General features: G+C 40.3%; 2 protein-coding genes across 6 annotated transcripts in view; both read left to right on the top strand.

Moving 5' to 3' along the window:
* Nucleotides 1-399: 399 nt before the first annotated feature.
* On the top strand, nt 400-4,156 carry ddx10 (DEAD (Asp-Glu-Ala-Asp) box polypeptide 10). The gene is made up of 2 exons (XM_014968782.2): nt 400-1,858; nt 2,792-4,156. Exons 1-2 carry the CDS (start codon nt 509-511, stop codon nt 3,869-3,871), a joined length of 2,430 nt encoding a protein of 809 aa, XP_014824268.2. The 5' UTR covers nt 400-508; the 3' UTR covers nt 3,872-4,156.
* Nucleotides 4,157-5,264: 1,108 nt separating this feature from the next.
* The window catches only part of szt2 (SZT2 subunit of KICSTOR complex), a 170,437-nt gene continuing 148,875 nt past the window's right edge, over nt 5,265-26,826 (top strand). For all 5 annotated transcript variants that reach the window (XM_088005191.1, XM_088005192.1, XM_088005193.1 and 2 more), the window contains exons 1-3: nt 5,265-5,442; nt 18,655-18,780; nt 25,916-26,089. In XM_088005191.1, the coding sequence (XP_087861317.1) occupies nt 5,419-5,442; nt 18,655-18,780; nt 25,916-26,089 (324 nt within the window). In that variant the 5' untranslated portion in view covers nt 5,265-5,418. The remainder of the gene's footprint in view (nt 5,443-18,654; nt 18,781-25,915; nt 26,090-26,826) is intronic.

Raw genomic sequence — 26,826 nt, 5'->3', positions numbered from 1 at the left:
TGATGTATGAGGAGAGTTTGAAAATATTAAGGAAAAGGTTAATTAGATATTTTGAGGAAGAAATGGGTAGTAAGCATATAGTTATTCGATTTTTAAAGAAAACTAAATTTGACTATATGTAGTAGGTTTGTTTGTGAATGTGTATATGATATATGATAAATAAATGGATAATATACAAAGTTATGTACAAGTGTGTATATATATATATATATATATATATATATATATATATATATATATATATATATATATATGTAGGTAGGCATGAGGATATATTTATTTCTATGTATAAATAGATGGTATGAATTAGACCATCATGAACCACACTCCATATCAATAAGTGGCGGTAATGCTGCTAAACGTTTGTTGCCAACGGCCTATAAAACCAAGAAGAAGAAAATGCTTCACTACGTCGCGAGATAATTACGTCATGAAGTACGCGACACTAATCCATGTTCATCACGCTGTGGAGTCTCGTGTCAGGGTGACATTGTGCTTACTTTGAACGATGAAAGAAAAAAACAAGAGTTCCAGTAGAAGGAAACCAAAAACCTCTCAGACAAGAGGGAGCGCTGATCCAGTAAAATGCTTCGAGAAGTGGAAGAACAAGTACATGAAGGGGAGAGACCGTGTGAAACAAAGGAGAATGCAGAGAAAAAAACCCGAGTGGCAACTAGAAAGGGAATATATCAAAAGTCTGGTGAGCAGATATGGTGACATCAACACGACGGACGTTTGTAAGTTTTCGGACTTTCCAATCTCGAAGAAGACCCTGTTGGGTCTACAGGAGGCTCAGTATCGCCAGCCCACAGAAATCCAGAGACAGACGATCGGCTTCGCTCTGCGTGGCAGAGATGTCCTTGGTGCTGCGAAGACTGGTTCCGGAAAAACTTTAGCCTTCCTCGTTCCGGTGCTTGAGTGTCTGTATCGTCAGCAGTGGAGCTCAATGGACGGTCTCGGTGTCCTCATCATATCACCAACCAGAGAACTCGCCTATCAAACCTTCGAAGTTCTCCGCAAAGTAGGCAAAAATCACGAGTTTTCCGCAGGGCTCGTCATCGGGGGTAAGGACCTTAAGAGCGAGTCAGAGCGGATATCCCGCACCAACATTGTGATATGCACACCGGGGCGACTGCTGCAACACATGGACGAGACGGCCTCCTTCCATGCTAGCAGCTTGCACATGCTTGTCCTCGACGAGGCGGACCGCATCCTGGACATGGGCTTTGCAGACACGCTCAATGCCATAGTGGATAATCTGCCCAAGTCACGACAGACCCTGCTGTTTTCCGCCACACAGACCAGGAGTGTGAAAGATCTGGCCCGTCTTAGTCTCAAGGATCCAGAGTTTGTGTGGGTTCATGAGAAAGCCAAGTTCAGCACGCCAGCCACCTTGGAGCAGAGCTACGTGGTGTGTGAGTTGCACCACAAAGTGAACATGCTCTATTCTTTTATTAGAAGCCACCTGAAGAAGAAGATTATTGTGTTCTTTGCCTGCTGCAAAGAGGTTCAGTATCTGTTTCGAGCCTTCTGTCGTCTAAGACCTGGGATTCCCATCCTGGCGCTGCATGGCAAGCAGCAGCAAATGAAGAGGGTGGAGGTCTACAACAATTTTGTCAAGAAGCAGAGTGCTGTCCTATTTGCCACAGATATTGCTGCTAGAGGCCTGGACTTCCCTGCTGTCAATTGGGTGCTGCAGTTTGACTGTCCAGAGGATGCAGACACCTACATCCACAGGGTAGGCCGCACAGCTAGGTACAAGGAGGGTGGAGAAGCTCTGCTGCTCTTGCTGCCCTCTGAAGAGAAAGCCATGCTGGCCCAGCTGCAGGAGAAGAAGGTTCCCATCAATCAGATCCAAGTGAGACACCCTGCATCCACACTCCAGACGTAGTCTGGCTCACAGTCAACAGTTTACATTCAACATCAATATTTTGCTTGCATCATCATGAACTGGCTAAAAGGTTGCCATGATTACGACTTCATTTATGGCTGAAGTCATAATCGAGGGTGAGGACCTAAGTCGAGTGAGTCCATGCTTGGAAATAAACCAAGTTGAATGAGACAATATAATTTCCAATAAGTTAAATGGTTACATATTCTCCAAGGAGCTTGTTAATAGCAACCAAAAAGTGTTTAATTTCTCTGCAATGTGTTTGGGGTGTCTGGGTATTTATTTATTTAAAGGGTAAAACATTTATTTCAAAAGATTAAAATATTCCTTATTGTTTTTTAATATTTAATTCAAACTTGGTAGCTTGGGAATAGTTTAATTTCAACATGAATTTTTGTCATATTTATGTTGAGATGAATTTGACAAATTGACATTTTTAGAGTTCCTGTGTAAAAGAGCCCAAATATAAACATAATTTATTTCTTCACGCTAGTGTAGTAGGCTGTAACTGAGTCTGGTTTTAAAACTTGGGCTGGGTTGGGTACCAAATACAACACTGACACTCTGAGGTTTTGAATGTTTACAAGTGCAGGAAGCAGAGTTTGATGGGAGGTAATTTTGTCCTAATTTGACCCTTCTAAATGTTCCTAGTAGAGCTGTTTTAACCTGACAGAAAATATTAAACATTTTTATTTGGATCCATTAAACTGCAGGATCTGTCAACTTTAACAGTGTGTTTTCATAATTTATAAACTATTCAGGCAGTAGAATTACTTAAAATTAAAACGGCATCATTTTTCTTTCTTCATATTTAATTTTCTTGAAGCTGTGAATTAGTTATGAACATTTTTATTTCATGTTCATACCCACAACTCAACTGAATCTGTGTACTGATTTCAGGTGAATCCAGAAAAAGTGCAGTGTGTGCAGCAGAAGCTGGAGGCCTTCCTGGCCCAGGAGACGGAGCAGAAAGAAAGAGCCCAGAGGTGCTTTGTTTCTTACCTGCGCTCAGTCCATCTAATGAAAAACAAACAAGTCTTTGACATCTTTGAGCTGCCGATTAGGCAGTATGCTCTATCTCTGGGCCTTGCTGTTTGCCCTAGGGTGCGCTTCCTCAGTAAAGCCCATGCACAGAAAGCTGAGGATGAGGATGAGGAGGAGTCTGATGAAGAGGAAGAACTCCAGAGCTTTAGAGTTCAGCTGAGTAAGAAAGTGCCCTGTGGAGTTGTTGAACACGACACAGAAGAAAATGTGGACAAGTCCTCAAAAGCACTTCATGGTGACATTAGTGAAGATGAAGATGATCTTCGAGACTTGGAACTGCTGACTGTCAAAAGAAAGGATGTCTTTGAGCTGTCGGGGGACCCAGAGTGTGTGGAGGACACTTCCCAAGGCCCAAATAACACCAGAAAAGAAACAAAGTTCAAAAAGACCAAAAAGCTCTTAAAGAGAAACTTCCAAATCAATACCAAAACTACTTTTAATGAAGAAGGAGAAGCTGTGCAACTTTGGCCCCCAGTGCAGCAAACGGTAACTGCTGAGGATGAGGAAGACGATGTTTTAGGCATCAATGTGGCAAAGGCCAGAGACAGGCTTAGACGTGAAGACCAGGAGTTTGACAAGCAAGAGTACAGACGCAAGGTTCAAGCTGAACACAGGAATAAGAGGCTCAAGGCCAAAGAGGCCAGGAGGGAGGCAAGTAAGCGGCAACGAAGGTCTGATGAGGAAAATACAGCATACTTGGCCTGTCACAGCGGGGGGGAGTTTGACTCCAGCATCTTGCCAGACCCTGATCAGTTGCACTCATCAGATGAAGAGGAAGAGGGTTATGCTAAAAAACAACACAGCTGCAACAAAGAGCCTGACAAGAAAGAAAGGAAAGGAAAGCAGCTGAATGATGAGCAGATTGGCCTGGACACTGGCCTTTCACTGGCTGACGATGAGGAGCTGGTTTTACATCTGCTGCGTGGACCAAAGTAGAGACTGACTGCCAGGGACTGAAATTCAAACTGATTGAAAACACATTGACTGAATTCAGTTCTGGTTTCAAACATGATCTGAAAGTATCAAATAAAAGGGCCAGATCAATGTCTGTTTCTATTTCTGTTAGTCAGACCTTTGGTTAAGATGTTCAAACTACAGATCATTAGGCTTGCAAGTTTGTCTGATCTATGCCTGGGTCATGAAAAGGTCACCTACAGATTAGGTTTTTACATTTTTTCCCCTCATATATATCCCATACAATAAAAGAACAAATCGGGTCCAGTATTTCTGGTTTGTCCATTTATTCTTGATTCCTGACTAGTTCTTATTGCTGGTTGTTGAGTGCCGGTTTTGCTGTTTAAAATCAATAAATCTAGATACGAGTCATAACTACTGAGTTTGTGACTAAATATCTTCAGTGTAATTTTCCCACTTCTGCTGCTAGATTCTGGACATTAGGCAAGAAACTACCAATTTGTGTGTTTAGTTAATCTGAGTTAAGGCATATAAACTCAGATACTATACTATTTTTGCATTGCATTTGTGGAATGTGCTCAGATATACAGTCTCCACTTTCTCTGAAAATAAATCTAAGTTAAATTTACAAAGCACTTTTCACAGGCACAAAGTATACCATAAATAAGACTATATCATACATTGTGTAAAAACAAACAGAAGACTCTGGGAGAACAAATCCGTTTACAACTGTTTTTCTAGCGAACAGCAATGGGCTTAAAATAAGCAGAAAAACTCTAAAAAATTCAAGCATGGCTTTTAAAATACATATGGTGACCATGTTGTAGCAAAGTCACAAGGTTGTAAGGATATTAGATTTGAATCTATCAAGAATACTTAAAGACAACAAAGTAAGTACATTTCATATGTACAGTATGTGCAAAGAGTGCATGTGCCAGCTCGTATGCAGCCTGTTGCGGTTATTTCTGCTCATCTTTTTACATTTCATTTTTGCTAAAGACTTGTAGTAAGTCGTTGTTTTTTTTGTAAATGCTTCAATATTCAATGAAAAAAAAACGACAACAAAGTTTGATTTTTAATCATATTCCATGGTTTATTTTAACGGGCTGCGTGCTTCACTTGTTATGCGTCACCTTTCGTTTCCTCGTCTTCTTTCTCTTTTCATAATTGTTTCTACCGGGGAAAAAAGCCGGCCACACTTCCGGATCACATGTTATTCGGTAGAGTGGTGAACGTTGCATTTCAAAACAAAAATACTAAACGCACAGACTTCATGACATGTTACATTTCAGGGGTCCATTTTAGTTCAGAGTTATCGTGTAATGGGGTTATAGGCCAAAATCTGCATTTACATTACATTTAGAGGACGTTAACTGAGGGCATTGACTGCCTTTAATGACCACGACGTTTTATTTTGAACCCCATAGCCGGAAGTCATTTTCGAGGACACGATGCCAGTTGCGAGTGAGCTCTGACACTGAGATGCAGCAGATACACAAGTGTTTGGACTAATTGTTCTTAACTGGATTTGTTCTTAACCGAATTGACGTCTACATGTACTACCAAACATGGCAGAGAGAAAGGACAATGAGGTAACATTCGTAACTGACTTAATTTGGAAAAACGGGGTCCATTTCCCCAAAACTTGACGAACTTATGTCAGAGCTAAAGATTTTTCGGCTGTGACATCCAGAGGAAGAAGTAGCTTTGGTACAAAGGCTCTGTAGTTAAGGGGAGTTGGATAAAAAGCACGGCAATGTTAGTACTGCTTTCATCAGGCGTCCACCATGCCCCGCCATATGAACCAAGAGATTTCCTGCTCTATGAAAAATTCTGATTTTAACCGTCAGTAGCTCGTTATTTTATGTCAAATCTTTCTTTTATGAATCTGCATTCAGACCATTGTTTACTCGACTCATATGTGTACCTCTGAAACTGACGGATTTTTGTGTTATACCATACTCCGCCTATTTTTGTGACATGTGATGGCAGGGCTCCACGGAAAAAACAAAACAAACAAAAAACTCAAACTCAAGCAAATTTGGAGAAATGCTGTAGAAGCCTGAATGCATAAGTCTACGCTGTTCAAATTTGCTATTATTCCTAGAGAACTGCAGATTTGACCTTGTAGGATTCTCTTGACATCTTTCAGATAAAGCAATAGTTTGCTGACATGATGCAAATGAACTAAATGTTCTAACTTTGCAAAACTTTAATTCTGGGGAAAAGTACCACAAAAAATAGGGTCCAATAGTGGCATTAAAGGGCCAGTATTGGGTCATTGTTGTTGGTTAGTTTTTCTATTTTATAGCACAGTCCAGTAACTGTTACTTTTGGTCGTCATAAATACTGTATTTATAAACTATGACTTATAAAAAATTTACTTCATAATTTAACACAGGTCTTCAAAATGGACGTCTGTCTCTTTAAGAAAGACCTGTACTCCATCTTCAGGAAGTCATCACAACATTGCTCCTCTATTAACCCTTTAGCAATGTTTTTAACAGTGTTGCACTGAGAAGTATCTCGTATAATGAGCTCATAGATGCATAACTTCATCAGGTGTTTGCTAATTTAAGTTGCTAGTTTGAAGGAGTTGAGTGGGGCAGTCGTGGGGGAGGGGCTGCTTTGTGAGAAAGAAGCTCAGAAATTTGGAAACTGCAGCTCCGAGGAGGAGCTTTGTCTCAAAGGTGGCACTCAGTCCCACCAATCGTTTTACAAACAATGGTTGGCATGGGAGATTAAGGGATTTGTCATACATGCATGAAACACTCCAGGTATGTTTTTGATGGGGGAATGACATTATAACATCAGGGTTTCCCCCAGAAAACTTGCTAAGCCCGGTGGTCGGGGCGTTGAGTCGGTCCACCGCCGGTCCACCGTGTTTTTGTATTTAAAGATGTTAAGTTGACAGGAAATGTAAAAGTATTACTGTGTAATTATATGTTACGGGAAAAGATCTCCAGTGAAATGCTAGTTAAACCCACAACTAGTCTAAAAACAACAAATTTGCACTTCTGTTTAATCCAAATTAAGTCACCAGCTCCATCAGGCCTCCAGGGGCCCCATAAACGCTAATATTTTAAAACAGACCACAGATACACAAATGTAACATTTGTTTATTGAGATTATCAATGTTGTTAAATTTTATTCAATTGTTTAGGCATACATAAATTAAATGATTTTAAATTGTTTAACATTTAAATACAAGATTTTAAGGAGCTGGCAAGTTTACTTTGTAAAACTTCAAAGAACAATATTCATACTTAGATTGTTTTGTTACCATAGCAACAATCTAATGCTGTGAGTTTAATCTTTGAATTTACAAATACAATTTAGTAAACTGCAATTATAACTTAATGCTTTTTAGGCTGGCCAATTAAACTACTCCCTTCTCCCACATTTCACTAAATCTAACATAGAAGCTGTTAGAGGTGCTGATATTTTTAGCAACAAAAGGGGCCCCTAAGTCAGATTCTGCTCCAGGCCTCATACAGCCTTGGACCGGCCCTGCATGATGAGGTAATCTCCTGCACTACGCAGAGATGCGCAACAAACGGGAGATTTAATTCAATGCTGCTAATGTGGCTTGAGTAGCTCTTCCGTTTCGTGTCTGTTGAGTTTTTAATAAGCGTCACAGAAACTGTTCTGGTTGGTCGAGTTTATGGGACGAGTTTCTCAGATCTCCGTGTTGCCCCGCGCATTAACTCTAAGTAGACAACGCATTTGATATGGTTTGATGCATCGTGTAACCGGAAAAATAATAAAATAATATAAAATCTGCGTGATGCGTGACTCCGAGGAGAGCGTTAAAGCTCCTCACCGGGCTGAACCTGCATGATCAGGTTAGCGCTGCTCGTTATCCACAAACGCTCCGGCCAACCGAGACCACAGACATAAACTCTACAGGGAAGACAGACACAGAGCCACACGCTGGGCAGCGTGTTGAGATGGAAACGCCACATATAATTGTTCGTTCACAAAGATAAATCATTCTCGCCGCTCCACAACGCGCCTCTGAATTCGCTACAAGTTATTCCTGCGGTTCACATTGAGCTGCGCCACCAGAGCTAACGCGGCGGGTTTTAAACTCTTACCTAGAGTTCTCCAAAGGATCATAATTCCTCACAGTAGGTTTATGTAAATATCCATACAGGTCAGCCTGTGTCCAGTTTGAGTGAAAGGAGGCGCGCGCGGTCCGCACTGAGGTAAAGCAGCGGCAGCGCGCGACGCAAAGCGCAGAGGCGCCAGCGCTGTGATTGGTCCGCGCGCTGTCGGCTTTAAATGCATAAACTATAAACCTATTTATTATAAACCTACCCTTTAGGAATAAATCTGCTTTTCTACCGTAGTGAAATGCTAAGAGCAAAAGAGATGCGTACAGCCCGGCTTTTTAATAATAATAATAATAATTTAAAAAAAACAAACAAAAAAATAATTTTTAAAATTTTTTTTCCTAGAAACATAAACAAGCAACGCTTAGCCTGGCGGCAGGGCTAGCAAAGCATGGCGGGCCGCCAGGCTTATAATACACTGGGGAAATCCCTGAACATGACGTAAATCTCCTAAAAGTCGATTTTTAGATTGTAGTGTAGATTTAGAAAATCCAACATGGCTGCCCAGTCCCTAGAAAGCAGGGACTGGGCAGTCATTTTGTGGCTAGACCGGTCTACAGGTAAGACCGGTCTAGCCACTGTTTGTTCAAATGTGGCTGGATGATGTAAATGCATGAGGTTTATAGTGGAAGGCCAATATCAGGATGTTGAGCTAATAGCGGTTTGCCTGGACACTGACTGAACAAAACTTTTAAGTGTGCATTCACCCTTAAAAAAATGCACCCAGGTGCATTCAGCTCTGTTTAGCACGCTTTAATCGAGCTCTAGCTCATTTGTCTGGAAAGTTCTGTTTGTTTGGGGAGGTGTGAATATTTTGAACTTTGATTTGAACCAAAAAAATGGACTCTGGTTTGCCTAAAAACCTAGGTCTCGGTTCAGATGAATGAACTCTGGTGCAGACGCAAGCAGACCAGAGACGACTTCAAAATCAGGAAGTGCAGGGCATTCTGGGTAAACACAAATATAAGGGTCCATCACTAGAGGGAGAAATTGCTGTAGTCTTTTGACAGAAATAAAGGAGAAAGCCTACTACTGCTAAACTCTGAAGCTACACCATTTTTTAAATTTATTTATTTATTTATTTATTTTACATTTTGTGAAGAAGAAAGTTGCGCTTGTATCGTTTTCCGAAGTTTTCATATTGTTTCTTTCAGTAGTTCTTGCTGCAGTGCCATGACAGGCAAGGTGAACAGATTTTTCAAAAGATTTTTCAAATTGTTTGGATGATTTGATATGGTGCATTGGGAAAGCAAACAGCTTCAGCTGAAAATGTCTCAAATGTTGCAATTTTGGTCTCTAATCAAAGATCAAACAAAGACCTGACATCAAAAGAAAAGTAAAACAGAAATATCCATACTTTTGCAGTCGTTACAATAATATGTTATAAGTACATGATAATTGCTGGGTTGCAGACATGTGACCTGGATGATGTGCGAAATTCAGATGGGGGTCATGAAGTGGATTTCTCTGGTTCAAAACAAAGCAAAATGGATTACAGTGAGTACGCTAATCCCCTAAATGGGCTGGCACAGACAAGGTATCTCGAAAAAATATGAGTATATTTAGGATGTGATCCATATTGTCTCGGTATAATTGTCAAGTAATCTTGAGGATTTACCCGGTGTCGAGGCGATCGACATAATATCTAGTGCTGCAGACCTCGTATTGTATGAAGAACCAGATGACAGCTTCTGTTAACCCAAATTCATGCTGGAGTTAACTTTGAGTCATTCTGCTTTTCTACAATGTAGGTCAACCATTTGTAGCAATCTACAGAAACCCCATTAAAAACATGGTTCGTGGCCAGAGAGAATGGAGAAATAGTCACAGCTCAGGTTAATGATAGAGACGCAGCCTTGGGAATCTACATCACCTGCTGCTCTTAGACAACCTAAGAAAATAGTAACGTAAGATGTAAAATGTTTAGTGCTGTTGTTAGCAGCCCTAAGCTAGCTGCTAACAACATTAGCACTCAAACCTTTTCTGAGGACAACAAAGCTAGGGAGTAAAAATAATATATCTTACCTTACATGAATGCTTGTCTTTCTACCTCTCTAGCTCTCAGTGAAGGTGGATGCTTTTCCCTCTGCTCCTCTCCCTACTCATTCTCGTCCTGCTTGCTCTTGTGTTGCTTTTTTGAAGCCTTTCTTTGTACACCCTCCGAATCTACAAATTATGGATCTGGTCAACCAGTCTCGCAATGCAATTGATCAAATTTTCTCAACGAGAAGACTGGGTACAGGAGAGCCCTCTTGTCCTGCGGGTACACGTCCAGCAGGATACACCCTGGATTTATTCATGATAACAGGATTTCTGCTGTTTGGAGCTCGTGGATTCCTGGCTTATTGACAAATTTGTGGCAGACTTGGCCAAACTAGCGAACACTCAGACTGTTGGTGTGGACAGGGACGCAAGTTGGATGTGAGTCTTGTTGAGGCTTGCAGCCCAGCTGAGGACTCAAAAACTCACTAATGGGATGGAATCGATCTTGGAGAAGTTGCTTTCATTGGTTCAGTGGAACAACCACATTAATTTGAATAATTGGGATGAACTATAAGAGAGATACCGGTTAAAGACTCTAGGACAGAGAAATTTTACGTCTGCCCGATCTAAAGAGAATTTGTTATTCTGAATCTGGCTCTCTGTGGCCTTCTGGTTATCTCAAATCTCCTGGAGTTTATGTGAACAAACTCCTCCTTCCCATCTTTTCACCCCTCCCGAAGTCACCCTGGAATCTTATGGCTGAACTCTCAAAGACTCACTCTTGATTATTCCACCTTTATCAGAGACTTTATTTGGGAGAACAGGGTGAGAGAGACATGGGCTGATCTGCAAACGCGTCATAGTTGCAAACACACACTCCCTGACCTCAACTTCTTTGCCAACATGTTTTTTTTTGTCTTGCTATATGTGCCATATCATACCTAATGTTGTCTTCTCATCCTACTTATCAGTTACTTTTTAGATTATTACTTGTTAGAAACTGTGGAGAACTCACTTTTAACCCAGAAAAGGAATTAGAACAAACTTGGAATCTAGAGACTCTAGTTCAGGGGTGTCCAAACTTTTTGTAAAGGGGGCCAGATTTGGTGTGTGGCTGAACTCTCAAAGTTCAGCCACACAGTCGGTCCCCCTAAAAATGTAGGGGGACCGACCTTGGCAGACGTTCTTTACATAGAACAGCAATATATTAAAATAAATTTCAGCAAGCCATTCTGTGTTTTACATTTGCTTTATTTTAATTTCAGCGATCTTAAGCATGTATTTTGGTTAATTTGAAACATGCATATCATATGCAATTGAATATTCACTTAACTTCACTTTTTTAACACTTTAACTTTTTTCTAATGGTTAAACAGAAGTAATTGTACCCTTGTGTCCAAATTACATTTGAAACATAAAAAATATCTCACCATGGCAGTTCAATAAATAAAATAACTGAAAAATGAGCAAGTAATAGTCATATCAACAAGTGCAGGGCTCATTTGAAATATGACATATTAGTAAATGTTGATTAGATTTTTAAAAGTTTATTATTCTGGAGTGAAAACTGAAAACTTGTCTGAATTTATGACTTATTTTGATCTTAAACAAAACCAAAATTTATTCAGAGACTTATTGTAAAAGACTTGTCTGCATTAATGTGATACTGAGATCTGGACTGCAGCACATAGGCCAGGTCTGGCTCAAAGGCAGTGGTAGTGTAGTACTTGTATGCATCTGCTTATCTGCATTATTTCCCATACTGACTAGGCTGATCTGAGTTTAAGTGCGCTACTATTCATTTACTTTGTTAACGGAATTCTGCATGCAGCACGTGTGTGTTCTGGGGGGAATGTTTTTGTTTTAGTTCTTGATGCCCGCTGACTCTGGTGTGGACGTGTAAAGTTCGTCTGCATCGGCGTTAGAGCACGTAAACTATCCAGTTGTACTCCGGTTATCTTCATTAAAAGAAGATCAACATTATTCCCTCCTGGAGTGGTCATTATCCCGCACCTTTACAATCCATCCGTGGCTCCCGTTAACAACTGGTGTCAGAAGTGGGATGTTCCGGACCGGATTCAAGACACGGAAGGACGTCTTGGGTGCTTCGGATGAATCACTCCAGTAAAAGTAAGGCGGAGGACAAAAAGAAGGAAAAATACAGTCCAGAGAAATAAGCAAGCCAGTATTGAACTCCAAGACTGAAAGCAAGATTAAGTTGTGTAAACAGCGTATCTGTTCGTTTTGGTGAGAAACGTTAACTTGTTAGCAGTTAAAAAAAAAAAAAGCCTGTCAAGAAAAGTAACGGCCTCACTTAAAAAACAGTAGCTGGACGTGCCAAAGCCTAAAACAAAGCAGCACAAGTGACTATAAAAAAAAATAAATAAAAAATTATAATGGATGAAAATGATGAACTACTGGGAGCTACAGCAGCACCATCAGACCAACCTCCACCATGGCTGTAAATGTTGTTGGACCATCAGTCAAAACAGTTAAAGCAACTGCTAACACCAGTGCTACAGCATGTTGCAACAGAGCAAAGAGAGACACCTAGAGCAGTGCAACCAACAATAAGCAGCCAAATCCTGAATCCTGGAACTGCCCCTCCTCCCTTAATGTCGCAAGAAAACCCAGAAGCACCCAGTGTTCAACCATGCACAGCGTTTACTGTAGAATTGGAGGTAATTTGGCAAAAGTTACGTAATGCAGGCCCATCCAACACTTCAGCCATCCATGATCCAACTGCAACACATCCTATTTCACAAGATGCATATGGAGGATTTGGCCAGACTGAGAGTCGGAATGAGGTGGCAAGACAACCCCTACATGAAGCAGCCAAAGTTAAGCTGGCAACATATGACGGCAGAGAGGACTGGGACTCATTTTGGCTCCCCTTTGAACGTCAGGCTCGTAAATGTGGATGGACAGGGCAGAGAGAGTAGATAAGCTTCATGAATGTCTCCGTGGGGTTCCATACGTTATGTCTGCTCCTTGCCTGAACACATCAGTGAAGACTACACTCTTGTCAAGGAGCAGCTTACTCAAAGATTTAGAGTAAAAGACCCCCCTACCGCTTTTCGCAGGAAGCTGGGAGAACTGCGTCAGTGCAAAGAATCACCAGCAGAGTTTGCAGAGGAAATGCAACGCCTGGTGACTTTGGCATATCCAGGAACAGATTTATTACTCCAGGATCAGCTGGCAACTGATGTCTTCCTGAAAGGCCTAAGGAACCAAAAAGTAGCTTATGAAGTAATGAATCATGACCCTCCATCATTGGCTGAGGCACAAAAGCTCGCTGAAGCCCATGAACACAATTTTAAAGCAACTCTGGGTCGTGAGACTGAGATGAGAGCAGGGAGGGCCCGGCGTATTTCCTGGGCTGATAAGGATGAAAATGTTCCTGACGACTTTTGCCCCACCTCCAGACGCTCCCAGAGCCCAAAGTATGTAACAGATGATCAGTTTAAAATGCTTATGGACAAAGTGGAGCAGCTAAATTTGAAGTTAGAACGCCTTCAGACCGTGTCAGCTGATTGTGGAACTGCTACATCAATCGATACCAACAGAAAACAAGAAAGTGACAAGATGGCATCACGTCAGTCTGCTCAAAATTCCCGAGCCTGGTCACCAAGCCCAAGCCAAATGAACAAGCCCATCTGTTTTCGTTGTGGTGAAGCTGGGCATATGATGAGGGAGTGTTCAAGATCACCGAGTCCAATTCGGCGTAGAACCAATCCCAGGGAGTCTACTTCTGAATCTCACAGGGGCATCGAAAGTGGGGAGGCTCAGCACCTCGCCCCACAACTCGGATGTACAACTAAAAAGGGTCCTAGCTTACAAGTTGAAATGACTGTCAATGGCCTACCTGTTAAAGCAGTTGTTGACACTGGTGCAGAAGCCACAGTAATTTCAGAAGAAGTTTATAACATGCTGCCACAGGAAGCAAAGAAGCCGCTCAACAAAACGTCTCTCCATAATCCAGGAGTGTGAAGCAATATGCCTGCCTTGGGTGAGTTCGAGGTGACATTAGGAATCGGGAAACACAAGTTCAACTGGATGGTCTTTGTTGGCCGGATTCATTATGCTTTGCTCCTAGGCCTTGATGCAATGCAGGCAGCCAAGATGACAGTCTTTGCTGGTCGCCAAGTATTTGTGGGTGAAGAGCCAATCGCAGCTTGTGTCATTGGAGGAAGTGAGGGGGACTACTCTGTGGCCCATGTGCTCCTGGAGGATAATGTCACACTACCACCAGAGAGTGAATGCATTGTCTGGGGAAAAGTTGATAAACCCAAACCTGGGCTTCCAGCTGTCCTGGAACCACATAACAGAAGCTGTCTCATCAGGAAGTGTTGCCATCTACATGGATCTCAGACTTCCAGTTCGACTTTGTAATTTCTCAAATACCAACTCATCATTGCCCTGTGGAGTGTATGTGGGCATTCTAGTTGAAACCTTCCCGGATGATCCCCTTATAATGCTGGATTTGGATGACGACGAACAACCAACTATGGCCGTGGAAGAGAACAGTCACACAGATGGACCAAAGGTTGGAAGAGTTGAGAAAAATGCTCTAGATCTACCAGAACACTCTCAAGCCCTCTATACAACATCCAGTGAAGCGCTCAGTGAAGATCAGCAGGTGAGACTAATTGAGCTGCTCTTAAACTACCAGTCTCTGTTGATGATGTTGTCCCACTCGTCATAAGGCATGTGACAGTGGAAGAAGTTGGAAACAGGAGCACACAGGAGCAGCACCAAGCTGAAGCTGAGACTCGAATCCCCCAAATAAATTGGATGCAAACTCTTAGCAGCCAGCAGCTTTCAGCAGCACAGAAAGAGGACACTGCACTTTCCATCCTACATAGCTGGAAGGAAGCAGGGAGTCTTCCAACAAAGGATGAAGTTGTGATTGAGAGTCCAGCAGTTACAAAATACTGGCTTTGCTGGCTACAGATAGAACTCCATCAAGGGGTCCTTTATTATCGCTGGGAAAATGTGTATAGCTTAAAACTTTCCCTCCTGCTGTTGGTCCCTGCTTCATTGCAAATGGAGGTCATGCAGGCCTGCCATGATCCACCACTTTCAGGGCATTTAGGTGAAACAAAGACTCTCCAACATCTTAGGCAGAGCTTCCATTGGTATGGCATGGGAAGTGACATCCACAAATACATCCAACAATGCCCCTGATGCAAAGGTCTGAAGTCAAGCAACCCCTCAAAGAGAGCTAAGCTACAAAGTTACCAGGCAGGAGCACCAATGGACCGTTTGCACTTTGACATATTGGGCCCATTTCCCATCTCAAGCTCTGGAAACAAGTATATTCTGTCATCATGGATCAGTTTACGAGGTGAGTTGAGGCTTTCCCAGTTCCAGACCAAGGAGCAGAAACAACTGCCAGAATGGTAGTCAACAACTTCCTAGCTCGTTTTGTGGCCCCTTTAGAGCTCCATACGGACCAAGGCCGCAACTTTGAAAGTCTGCTTTTCAAAAGTATTTGTCAACTTTTCCAGATCTCCAAGACCAGAACCATTCCGTACCATCCTGCTTCAAACGGGCAAGTGGAACGATTTAACTGCACTCTTCTGCAGATGATCCGCTGCTATGTAGACCAAAATCAGAAGAACTGGGACGAGCATTTGCCTCTGCTAACAGCTGTATATCGCAGTGCACAGAACTCCAGTACTGATTCTCACCAAATATGCTGATGCTGGGGAGAGAAGATCATCGCCCACAAGACCTCTGGCTTGGTCTTGTAGAACGAACGTGGAGTGAAAAGAACCCCCTGGAGTATGCTCATGGCGAAGTCCATGACATGGCACGGCAGCATCTACGTGGAGCTCAGCTCAGACAGAAGAGGACCCATGACCTGCGTGCCAAAGAATGCAGTTACAACATAGGGGACCTGGTCTATTGTAAAGGACAACACGAGGAAGTTGGGCTTTAGTCCCAAGCTGCAGCCCCCCTGGAAAGGCCCATGTATTATTAAAGCCCAGCTTGGACCTGTACTATATGAGATCTTAACACAATGTGACAAAAAGGTCATGCACCACGATCAGTTGAAGCCTTACACAAGTGATGTCATACCAGCATGGGTCAGACGACAAAGACATGTGGTCCTTCCTCAGTGCCAAGATGTAGTTCCATTACCCAAACACATGACCACTTCCCCTACACCAGCACTAGATGAGCCTCGAAGTGACAGTGGAAGGAAAGCTCTGGTTGGGTCTCCGAAACTGCTAAGGCAAAAGGGCAAGCGTCAGGTTGAAGCCCACAGAAGAAGGTTGGCTGTGCATCATCGGCAGCAAGATGAACCACATACCTCTGGATCGGAAGAAGAGAAACAAGGACCCCGTGTTCAAAAGATTCTTAAGGGTCGAGAAATACGGGCCCCTGACCGCTATCATAATGACTGGACTGAATAATTATCCTTCATTAAGAGATGAGTTATATTACAGTTCTAAGCAGGGTGTTGAAAGTAAAAAAAAAAAAGAAAATAAAGTTTGCTCCAGTAACATTTAAGTTTGCGCTAGTAATGTTGCAAGTGTGTTTTTAGCATGCCATAGTAGTTTGATGTTCTTTGAAGGGGGTTGGGGGGTAGTGTAGTACTTGTATGCATCTGCTTATCTCTGCATTATTTCCCATACTGACTAGGCTGATCTGAGTTTAAGTGCGTTACTATTCATTTACTTTAACAGAATTCTGCATGCAGCAGTTTGTGTGTTCTGGGGGGAATGTTTTTGATTTAGTTCTGGAAGCTCACTGACTCTGGTGTGGACATGTAAAGTTCATCTGCATCGGCGTTAGAGCACAAAAACTATCCAGTTGTACTCCGGTTCGGTTATCTTCATTAAAGGAAGATCAACATTATTCCCTCCTGAAGTGGTCATTATCCAGCACCTTTACAAGCCATCCGTGGTTCCCGTTAACAGTATTGATGCGCAAGATGTCTCGTAAGTGAGAGTCCGTTATTTAAGTTCACAACCGAGAATATCTTCTCACTCAAATACGTCGACTAGGGTTGCAACCCCTCCGTATTCTACAAATGTGTATGTATAATAATAAAGAGGTGGTCCCCAAGTAATTTATAAAGTAGGCTGCCCCAGTCATTGTTTCACTGGGGCAGCCTACTTTATAAATTACGTGTTACGATATTGCGCCCAACTGCTTGCTGGGTAACATAGACAAACCCCGACACGCACGCACCCCCCAATGAGACCAGGACGACGCGTCCCTTATTTTTGATTTCTGACAGGTGACAACCCCAACGTCTACCCAAAGAAGCTTAGCATTTTCTTACCAAATGCTCGAATCTCTCGAAACTTGTCCTTATCCAGCTGTCGGTAAAAGTTCGTGAGAGAAAGCTGCTGGTGCCGACCGCGGCTCTCTGCAGCTTAATGAGCTCCAGCTGCAAATGGTCTGAGTCACAGGGCTGCTGCCCTCTAGTGGGTAAATGAGGAACAGCATTTACCCACTACGCCCTATGCAGGTAACAGTACTGCTGCCCAATGTATTAATTCTACGTGCGGGCCAGACCACGGGGCGCATTTGGCCCCCGGGCCGGACTTTGGACATGTCTGCTCTAGTTTATTAGACACTCTTTAGCTTATTTTTTACAAACTGTAGAGTACTCACTATTTAGACCAATATTATGCTTCTTAGATTAATTTTTAGATTATTATGCAGGGACACCCCTATTACTGCAACCCAGGAAAGGCATTGGAACAAACTTAGAATCCAGAAAAAAATCTTCCGGAACAGGAACATTTAGTTTTTTATTACTTAGAAACTGCAGAGAACTCATTATTTTTACAAATTTAGAACATACTTAGAAAACCCAGAGACTACTTACTTATACTTATCTAACAACCCTCAATAGGAGTATCTAGTTTATTTACTTTGGATCAACATTATTAGATTATTTTTGATCTTTTACTCTTTCCTTTAGTTTATTTAGTTTATATTTCCTTTTAATTTCTGTAAAGCACTTTGAAATGCCTTGTTGCTGAAGATGTGTTTTATCAATAAAATTACCTTACCTTCTCAATAACTGTCCAATAAAATATTTGAAAATACAATTCAAACAATGCGATCATTACCTGTTAGAAAGCGGGCTTTGCAAACTCTGGCATTGTTAGTTTCCGCACCTCCTGTTTTTAGCTGTAGATTATTGATCCACTTTTCTTACCTTTTCTTACTTTTCTTTCTGTTTTTGTTCTGTACATTTTTTCATAATTAACTCCCTTGTGACCAACTACCTTTGGAAAACAAAAATAACATTTACCTTTCTGTCTATTAGAACAGTTGAACAACTGTACACAACACAGTCATCAGGCATTTTGATGTTGGATTAACAGAAATAAATGGGCTGCATTTACTTCCTGACCCCCATCTGCATTGCGTGATGTTGGTACTACGTCATTTACAACCTAGCAACGTGAAGAATTAACAAATTGTTGTTACTATAAATGGACTGCTGCTGTGTGATTGGTGGAAGAGTTCTGACACACATCGTCAGTGAAAAGTAACATTTTTGTTCTTACAAATCTAGCCTGTAACTTGGACATTGACGGAAACTGAAAAGATTGAGAACATAGATTGTACCAGAGAGCCATTTAAGTTTTTGTTGGTGTTAGTAAAAGCCCTTCTTTTATTGACTTGCAATAGGCTTACATGCAACATCATGTACTTTGTGCTTCCCATTATGAGGTGGAAGAGGCAGACCAGATCTTCCTGCTCATGAAGGAGGACTATCGGATATCCAGGAATGTGCGTCTAGCATGGTTTCTCAGGAATTTGAATCAGATCATCTGGCCAGCCTCTACATCTGAATTGGTAAGTTAGTTCAGCTTCACAAATAGGTCATGTTTTGTGCCTGAGTTTCTTCCTAATCTATTTTCACATGTTTTCTGTGACTGTGTGATAAAATTGCATGCAGGATGGGTGCAATCTGCTGGGCCAATCACACAGTAAAAAAAATTGTGGGGTATAAATGACTCTGTCATAATGAAATACTTTATCTTTTAACATATCAGAACCAAATTATCAACCACAGGACTTTGAAACAATTTTTAAAATAATTTTTTATTTCAAAGAAAGAACCAGACTTGCCAAGCTGGTCATGTTACATATCACTATCAAACCTTTTGAATTTAATTACTTTCTTCTGGCTATATTGCATCTAAAAAAAAAAAAAGCAATCCCAACTTATTTTCTCACAATCCCGAGAAACTTTCTCGAGATCCCAAATTATTTTCTCGAGAAACTTTTTTGATGAAAGATACTGAAGGTAGTGGAAAAAATAGGTGGACCGCCCCTCAGCCATTTCCTGAATCGGAAAACTTCAGACACGAAATTCAGCTTCATGTCTCTTAGCATAATATCCTAATCTGGGACATCTCTAGACCATAGGTGTCAAACTCCAGTCCTCAACAGCCGGTGTCCTGCAGTTTTTAGATGTGCCACAGGTACAAAACACTGGAATGAAATGGCTTAATTATCTCCCTCTTGTGTAGATAAATTCTCCAGAGCCTTGCTAGTAACCTAATTATCCTATTCAGATGTGGTGCAGCAGAGGCACATCTAAAAGTTGCAGGACAGCGGCCCTTGAGGACTGGAGTTTGACACCCCTGCTCTAGACCGTAGCAAGCATATCGTCCTCTATGTGTCTTGTTTAGACTTCACCACCACTACCGTCTTTGCTGTATAAACAGCCTTTTCACTCAAAAAAGGAACATGCGATTTTTCATAAAGTTTCTAGGGAACTCGAGAAAATAAGTCGGGATCTTGAGAAAGAAATTCGGGATAGCTTTTTATTTTTTTTTCTCCATGTTCTCTTACCTACTCTGTACATTTCTGCTAATTGGACTTGGTTCGTGAAGTATTATGACTGTATTCTTGTATTTGAAAATAAAAATCTCTTAGCTTGGCCATGAAACTCTGTCATACTTGCTTTAGTGACGTCTGCTCCCATTTTTTTTTTTACTGTCAAACTTCTCCATCTCTCCCCTATGACAGTAGACGTATTTAACATGTACCCTCTGCTCCGTTTGTATTTTATCTCAGCTCATTTTTACAATGGCGCTGTGTAGCTACTTACTTCTACCGGCTTGAACAGGCAGCCTGTTGATTCGTTTGAACACTGCTGCCACCTAGTGACTGGAGGCTGTTTATCAGTTAAGCGTGAATTCAGACAATTATATAGTACTGCTTCTCGCGCTCCCCGACACCTCGCCATGCGGGGTGGGGTGCGCCTCACTATTTGAGAAGTACCGCTGTAGGGGAATGGATAAGTATTGACTAAACTGGGTTTAGTCCAGTTTGGCTGGAATCTAGAATCTGTGGAATTTAGGGACACATTTCTGGCAGCAACGTCACAGGTGACTTCACCACGCCGCCAAGCCCACCTCCACCTCAGAAACTGCCAGTGTTGTAAACCAAGTTACACCAACACAGGGTTCTGATTTTCCCCAGAAAACGTACGGTCAGGGTGCTGAGGCAGTCCACCAGCGGTCCACTGTTTTTGTATTAAAAATATTAAGTTGACAGGAAATGCAAAAAAAATAAAAGAATAAAAAAAAATAAACCCCCTCACAAATGTATACTATTTTCTTTTGTAATTTAAGAAATCATTACTGTTTAAACTTTACCTTTAATAACATAAAGTTACCTAATTTTTAAAGTGCAATCAGTAATACTTTTATAACAAATTTATATCAGTAATGATTTTTTAGTTAATGTCAAGTTGTCATAACAAAGACATTTTGAATAATGTCAACTTTGTATTAAAAGTGTCATAATTTACCGAATGACACTTTATGACAACAGTCATAAATATTCATGAAGGCTTATTCATGTTCATGACAGGTGTTATGTCATGTTTATGACAGTGTCATGTCAGTCTTATTCACCCCCCTTCAAATAAAGTGTTACCGGATTGAGACATCAGGTTAGTCCCAAAATTCACACATAATCAAAGAATTAATTCAATATTTCCAAATATTATCTGGTTATAGTTTATCCAGCCATCAGGATCTCCTCCCACTGGAATTATGACCTTCAATCTTCCAACGTATTGCCTTCCCTGGCTGCCCACACTGGCTCACTACCTCAGACAGAACCTGCTTATCTTCCTGCATATACCCAAGTACACTGACAGCATTACTGTACACCATTTCAAGGTACACTGCACCATGTAAAATTGTGTGCCCCAACTCCTCTCCTATTTTCTGGACTGTCCATAACAGAAAGAACAAAGAGCATGAAGGGTTAGAAGATTAGTAAGGACAGGCAATATGACTCTTTAATGCAAAAAAGTGAATCCTCAAAATGAATAAAGAGGTTATCTTGCAGCACTGCAGATCTTTTTTAACAAGTCATACTTTTCAAAATATAATGAAGTGGGCAAAAAAAGGAAATTGTTATAAAAAGTTACAGTGTAAATGACAAATGCCTGTCTTAAAAATAATTTAATCTACACTCACTGGCCACTTTATTAGGTACACCTGCACAACTGTTGAATCAGCCAATCACTTGGCAGTAACTCCATGCATTTAGGCATGAAGACATGGCCAAGATGATCTGCTGCAGTTCAAACTGAGCATGAGAATGGAGAAGAAAGGTGATTTAAATGACTTTGAACGTGGGATGGTTGTTGGTGCCCGACGGGCTGGTCTGAGTACGTCAGAAACTGCTGGCCTATTGGGATTTTCACGCACAACCATCTTTATAGAGTTTATAGAGAATGGGCCGAAAAAGAGAAAATATCCAGTGAGCGGCAGTTCTGTGGTCGCAAATGCCTTGTTGATGCCAGAGGTCAGAGGAGAATGGCCAGACTGGTGTGAGCTGATAAAACGGCAACAGTAACTCAAATAACCACTTGTTACAACTGAGGTATGCAGAAGAGCATCTCTGAACGCACAACATGCCAAACCTTTAGGCGGATGAGCTACAGCAGCAGAAGACCACACCGGGTGCCACTCCTGTCAGCTAAGAACAGGAAACTGAGGCTACAATTCACACAGGCTCACCAAAAGTGGACAATAGAAGATTGGAAAACATTGTCTGGTCTTATGAGTCTCGATTTCTGCTGCGACAGTCGGATTGTAGGGCCGGAAAATGGTGTCAACAATATGAAAGCATGGATCCATCCTGCCTTGTATCAGTGGTTCAGGCTGCTGGTGGTGGTGCAATGGTGTGGGGGATATTTTCCTGGCACACTTTGGGTCCATTAGTACCAATTGAGCAGCTTGCCTTAACTGTCACCAGTTACGGTACTATGGTTACCCGCTATAGGCTTGCTGTTTTTTAATCAAGTCTGACATCTCAAAGCTGTGGCAGCTGCGCTGGGCGAAGAGAGTTGATCTGTGCTGGCTGCCAGTTGCAAATATTTTTATTAACCTAATTGTAAATAGTTTAAATAGTTGGAGTAGCACATTGTTGCTTTCTTCCTGCATGCAACATGTACAATATACTGAGAGCTGATGCAGCGTAATGTCAACTGATAATCCCTCTGTACTGTATAAGATTGTAGAGATACTATGCAGTAATCAGAAGTAGAAAAATTTGATTCAAAACCTGGAAATAGGAGAAATAGAAAAGACTGGTTACTGAACACCATTCACAGAACATTCATATTTTGGAACACATGCATAACTTGAACCAGTTGCATTAAAGTAACTGGATTGTTTGAGTTAAACCCGAATAAAAGATGAATAACCATCATATGCATAGATCAGTTTATCACTATTCTGTGATTTGGAGGCGACTTATCTCCAGCTCCAATCCTTCACGGTTGGACACTTCCTCCCCTGGAAATGTTGGATTCATTGTTGCTTCCTGAACAAATAGAAAATGTTGCAGTCCTTCATTAGAACCAGCTCCCTCTTCTTCATCTCTCCATCTAGCTTCTTCCTCCAAAACTTCAGATAAATCGCTCAAATCTTTGCTGAAATTGCTCACAACTTCCTCTGCTTCCTCCGTTGACATAAACATCAACCTTGTTTATATTTTGATTTAGGCTCAAAGACGTGACGCCCAATTTTTTTGTCCGGCTCTACTTTTTACAGTTAAAAAAAGGTTTAAACTCATAAAAAGAAACCATAAATATGTAATATATCTCCCACATAAACACTTTATTGAACCTTTCAAAAGCTGTTCTTTTTTGGCCATTTTTGGGGTCTTTGAAGGGTCAAAATGTCATGCGGTGCGACTGTCCAAACTCAATTAGCGTTTCAAAAATGTCTTTAAAATTACATTAAATCTGTTCAAATATATTTTCTTTCCTGTTTGGCATGATTTTCAAAGTCTTTTCTTCATCTTGTACAAATTTTCAAAGCATTTTTAGTTATAATTCCATTATAACATTTAAACAAACTTTGTCCGAAAATGTCATTTAACAAAATATCATGTGGTGCGACCAACAAGAAATTCCCATTTTTGGACTTAAATTTTGAAATCCAGTCAAAAACAGGAGGTTGAATCATCCAACAGTCTGCCAAGAATCACTGGAGACAGCAAACAGGTTTGTTTATTTTTCTTAAATTTCAGAAAAAGTGTCACTTTTAGCAGTAGGTATGCAGTTGCCATATTTGAGTGTCATGTGGTGCGACCACCAAAAACTAATATTTAAATATACCTACTATTTTCTGTTTTGATTATAAATGTTATATTTGCCTTATGTTTGAAGCTAGGTTGTTTCTTAAGGACTGAACATGAAAATATCATTTGGTGCGACCAAATGTCATGTGGTGCGACCGTTGTAATGATACATTTATGTTTTTGAAAAGGAGTTTCTGTGTTTTTATTTTTGATTTCAAGACTCAAATGCAAAAACAATACTTTGTATTATTATTTCCAGAATAGGTTTTTGTACAGTTTTATTATTGTTTTGCATTGTATTGTATGATAAAAATACAATGGAACATGTAACATTACGGGAATAGTTATAGCATGTATTTTGTCATTTATTGTTTTTATCTATTTGACTAGATTCCACTGTCATCAAACTGAGCTATGATGAAGTACCATATATGGCCCAGGTACTTCAAGATGTGAGAGAAGAAGATGAAGTCAGCACCATGCGACATGTCTGATGACAAGAACTTGGTCACATGGTCAGATATCAACATTTTGCTGGTTCAGAACCTGAACCAGCAAAACCTCATAGAGTTCCAAGTTGAACAGCCAAGACTGGGCAAAGTTCACAAATGCCTGGTTCTAAAAACTGTCTGAAAATATGTAATTTCCTTGGTTCACTTGGGCATTAAAGTACCCAGGAGTAGTGGTGTGCTGATCAATCGGCCACCAATGATCCCACCGGTCCGATTGATCTGGCAAAATGGTTCCATTTTTCCAGATCACATGGTGCCATTTATACCTAGAGCCAAAAATTAACAGTCAATCCATGTGATCAGTAATGGTGATCGGCCCTCATGGTTGATCAGAATCGGCAGGAAAAAACTTAATCGGAGCGTCTCTACCCAAGAGTAACATGATGGTTTTTAAGTTCATTAAATTTTTCCGTTTTGAAACCATTACTTATCATACATGGTTCTGTTTAAAATGGTTAATCTTAAACTGAATTATTGTATTTCCATTAATGTACTTACATTTGGGAGATTGAAAATGTCTTTTCAGTTTTTTATATAAAAATAGGAAATTAAAGCAATCTCCAGTACATTCTGATTTAATGAGGGATGTGTTTGAAAGGTTTACTACAACTTTGTAGTAATGATTACTGCATCCATTTTTAGGCAAATTAAATTGGTGTGTTCTCTTTGTGTTGTTATTTTGTAATGTACTGTAACTGAATTCTATTTTCATGTATTAAAAGGATTTTGACCAGTTTCCTGGCCTACGTTTATTGTATAAATCATGTGGTGCGACCATAAATCATGTGGTGCGACCGATTAAAAAAGTACATTTATTGAATTCAAAATGGAATATCTAGAATCTGGAGCATAAAAATTAACCACTAATACAGTATCCTTAAGTAACTGATACTTATTTATTTTTTTAACACTTTTTGATTAAATGGTGAAGAAAAATATTGGTCAAATCAATTACAAATGGAATTTGGCAGGTTTTTTGGGGGTGAAAACTGTCATAAAGAGATTTAAAAACTTTGTTTCTAAAAACCTTAAATAAATGGAAACTTATAAAACAAATGTTTAGTACATCATGGAAAATACCTTATTTTTAGATTAATCACGGTCGCACCACATGACATTTTTTAAGACCACAACCAAATCATATTGATAAAAAAGCCTTGAAAAGGTCTAATTTGAATGTGAAATTATGATTTCTGTATGCACAACATTTCAAATATTCTAGTAATTGAAATGGATATAAATATTTTTAACATTTTTAATTTAGCTCTGTGGAAATCCTTATATGTCAATGACCCTTTACCCTCATTATGCAATAAGATGGTGCTGGCATTGACCAAATTAGTACAGAGGAAAACTACAACACTCTCCAGTGCCAGGGAATTTATAATGGCTTGTGAAAACTATTTATTATTAAAAGCTTTTGTGTGCACAGTATGAAAGTGCAGTATTTCATCTTTTTAAACCATGTAATTGGTTTTATCATGTTGGTGACACTTTAAAGTAGGTATGACTCCTGCCTGAGATTGGTTATTAATGGGCATGCTTGGATGCTCTGTGCAATGCAATTATAGGACTAGATGTAAATGTTACTCTTGTTCATCAAGTTTGACTCATGAAAGTTGACTGTATTGAATGTCATAGAACTTTTGTTGGTACTTTACATTTCCTAGGTGAGACTGCTCATTGATGTTCTATCTTTGCTGTGCCATTTCCTCATTGTTGTGAAATTTTTGTCCCATTCATGATCAAATCTCTTGTGATGCACTTGCACCAAGACTGGTTTTAACAAATGCCTCCCATTATTCTCATAATATTGCTAACTATATCTCATTGGTGTTTGATGGATTTTTGTTTAACAGCAAAACTCTGAAAATGAGTTGGATTTGGCTGCTGTCCAACCGAAGGGATGGCAGCCAGATTCCATCCCAACTACAGCCCCCTGTGTTTTGATGCCATCCACCCGGGCAACCTTTCTGGCCCGGAGGTATCGCTTCATCATTGAACTGGACCTCAGCCCTTCCACAGGGATTGTGGTAAGAGTTGTAATCAGAAGTTAACAGACGCACATCTATAAATGTTGTGCATGTCAAATTTCAGGACTGATCTTTTCTAAGTTTGGAATGACTATACATAATGGCTAGGGCTGGGTATTTGTTTTCCTTGAGAACCTCGCGATTCAATTTAATATTGCTTTAAGTACTTTGATATTAAATTAAATTAATTTAAATTGGACAGTGCTTATTAATGAACATACGATGATGTTGTAAATACACCAAATTTAGCAAGATGCAAATTTCCATCCATTCTCCTATAAAAGAAACATACCAATTCTACACATAACAATAAAGAATACAGTAAAAAATAAATATGTTCTATATGGGGGATAGGAAAACCTATTTTAAGGTTCCTTAAAGGAATTTATGTATTGCACCTTGAATAGCCATGGTGTTATACGTTACTTTAGCAATGTGTACATTACTATTTTAATTAAACTTAATTCACCTTTTCCAATTGTTGTTTTTGTTGTCTTGGTGCTTTTACTGCACAGTGACCTTGAGTGTCCTGAAATCCAATTTTTCATTATTTTTAGTAATCATTGATGCCTCATAAGGTTATCCTCTGTTTAAACGTTTGTTGCATAAAAAAGTTCTAAAAGTATATAGAATAAAAAACATCTTAAGCATTTCATATTGCACACTGCCCCAACTCAATAACGAGACTTGGCTTGTCTGATTTGCTAAACATATAGGGTGCATAATGTATTATTTGA

This window comes from Poecilia mexicana, unplaced genomic scaffold (genome assembly GCF_051168715.1).
Source record: "Poecilia mexicana isolate PSO_F unplaced genomic scaffold, ASM5116871v1 scaffold_4, whole genome shotgun sequence".
In the NCBI taxonomy this organism is placed as follows: Eukaryota; Metazoa; Chordata; class Actinopteri; order Cyprinodontiformes; family Poeciliidae; genus Poecilia; species Poecilia mexicana.
This window is presented reverse-complemented; position numbering and strand designations above follow the sequence as displayed.

Bases quoted from the DNA above. Each gene is read 5' to 3' on its own strand.
- ddx10 (XM_014968782.2), top strand. From the start codon at position 509: ATGAAAGAAAAAAACAAGAGTTCCAGTAGAAGGAAACCAAAAACCTCT. The intron at 1,859-2,791 runs GTGAGACACCCT...TACTGATTTCAG, and splicing joins TTCCCATCAATCAGATCCAA to GTGAATCCAGAAAAAGTGCA.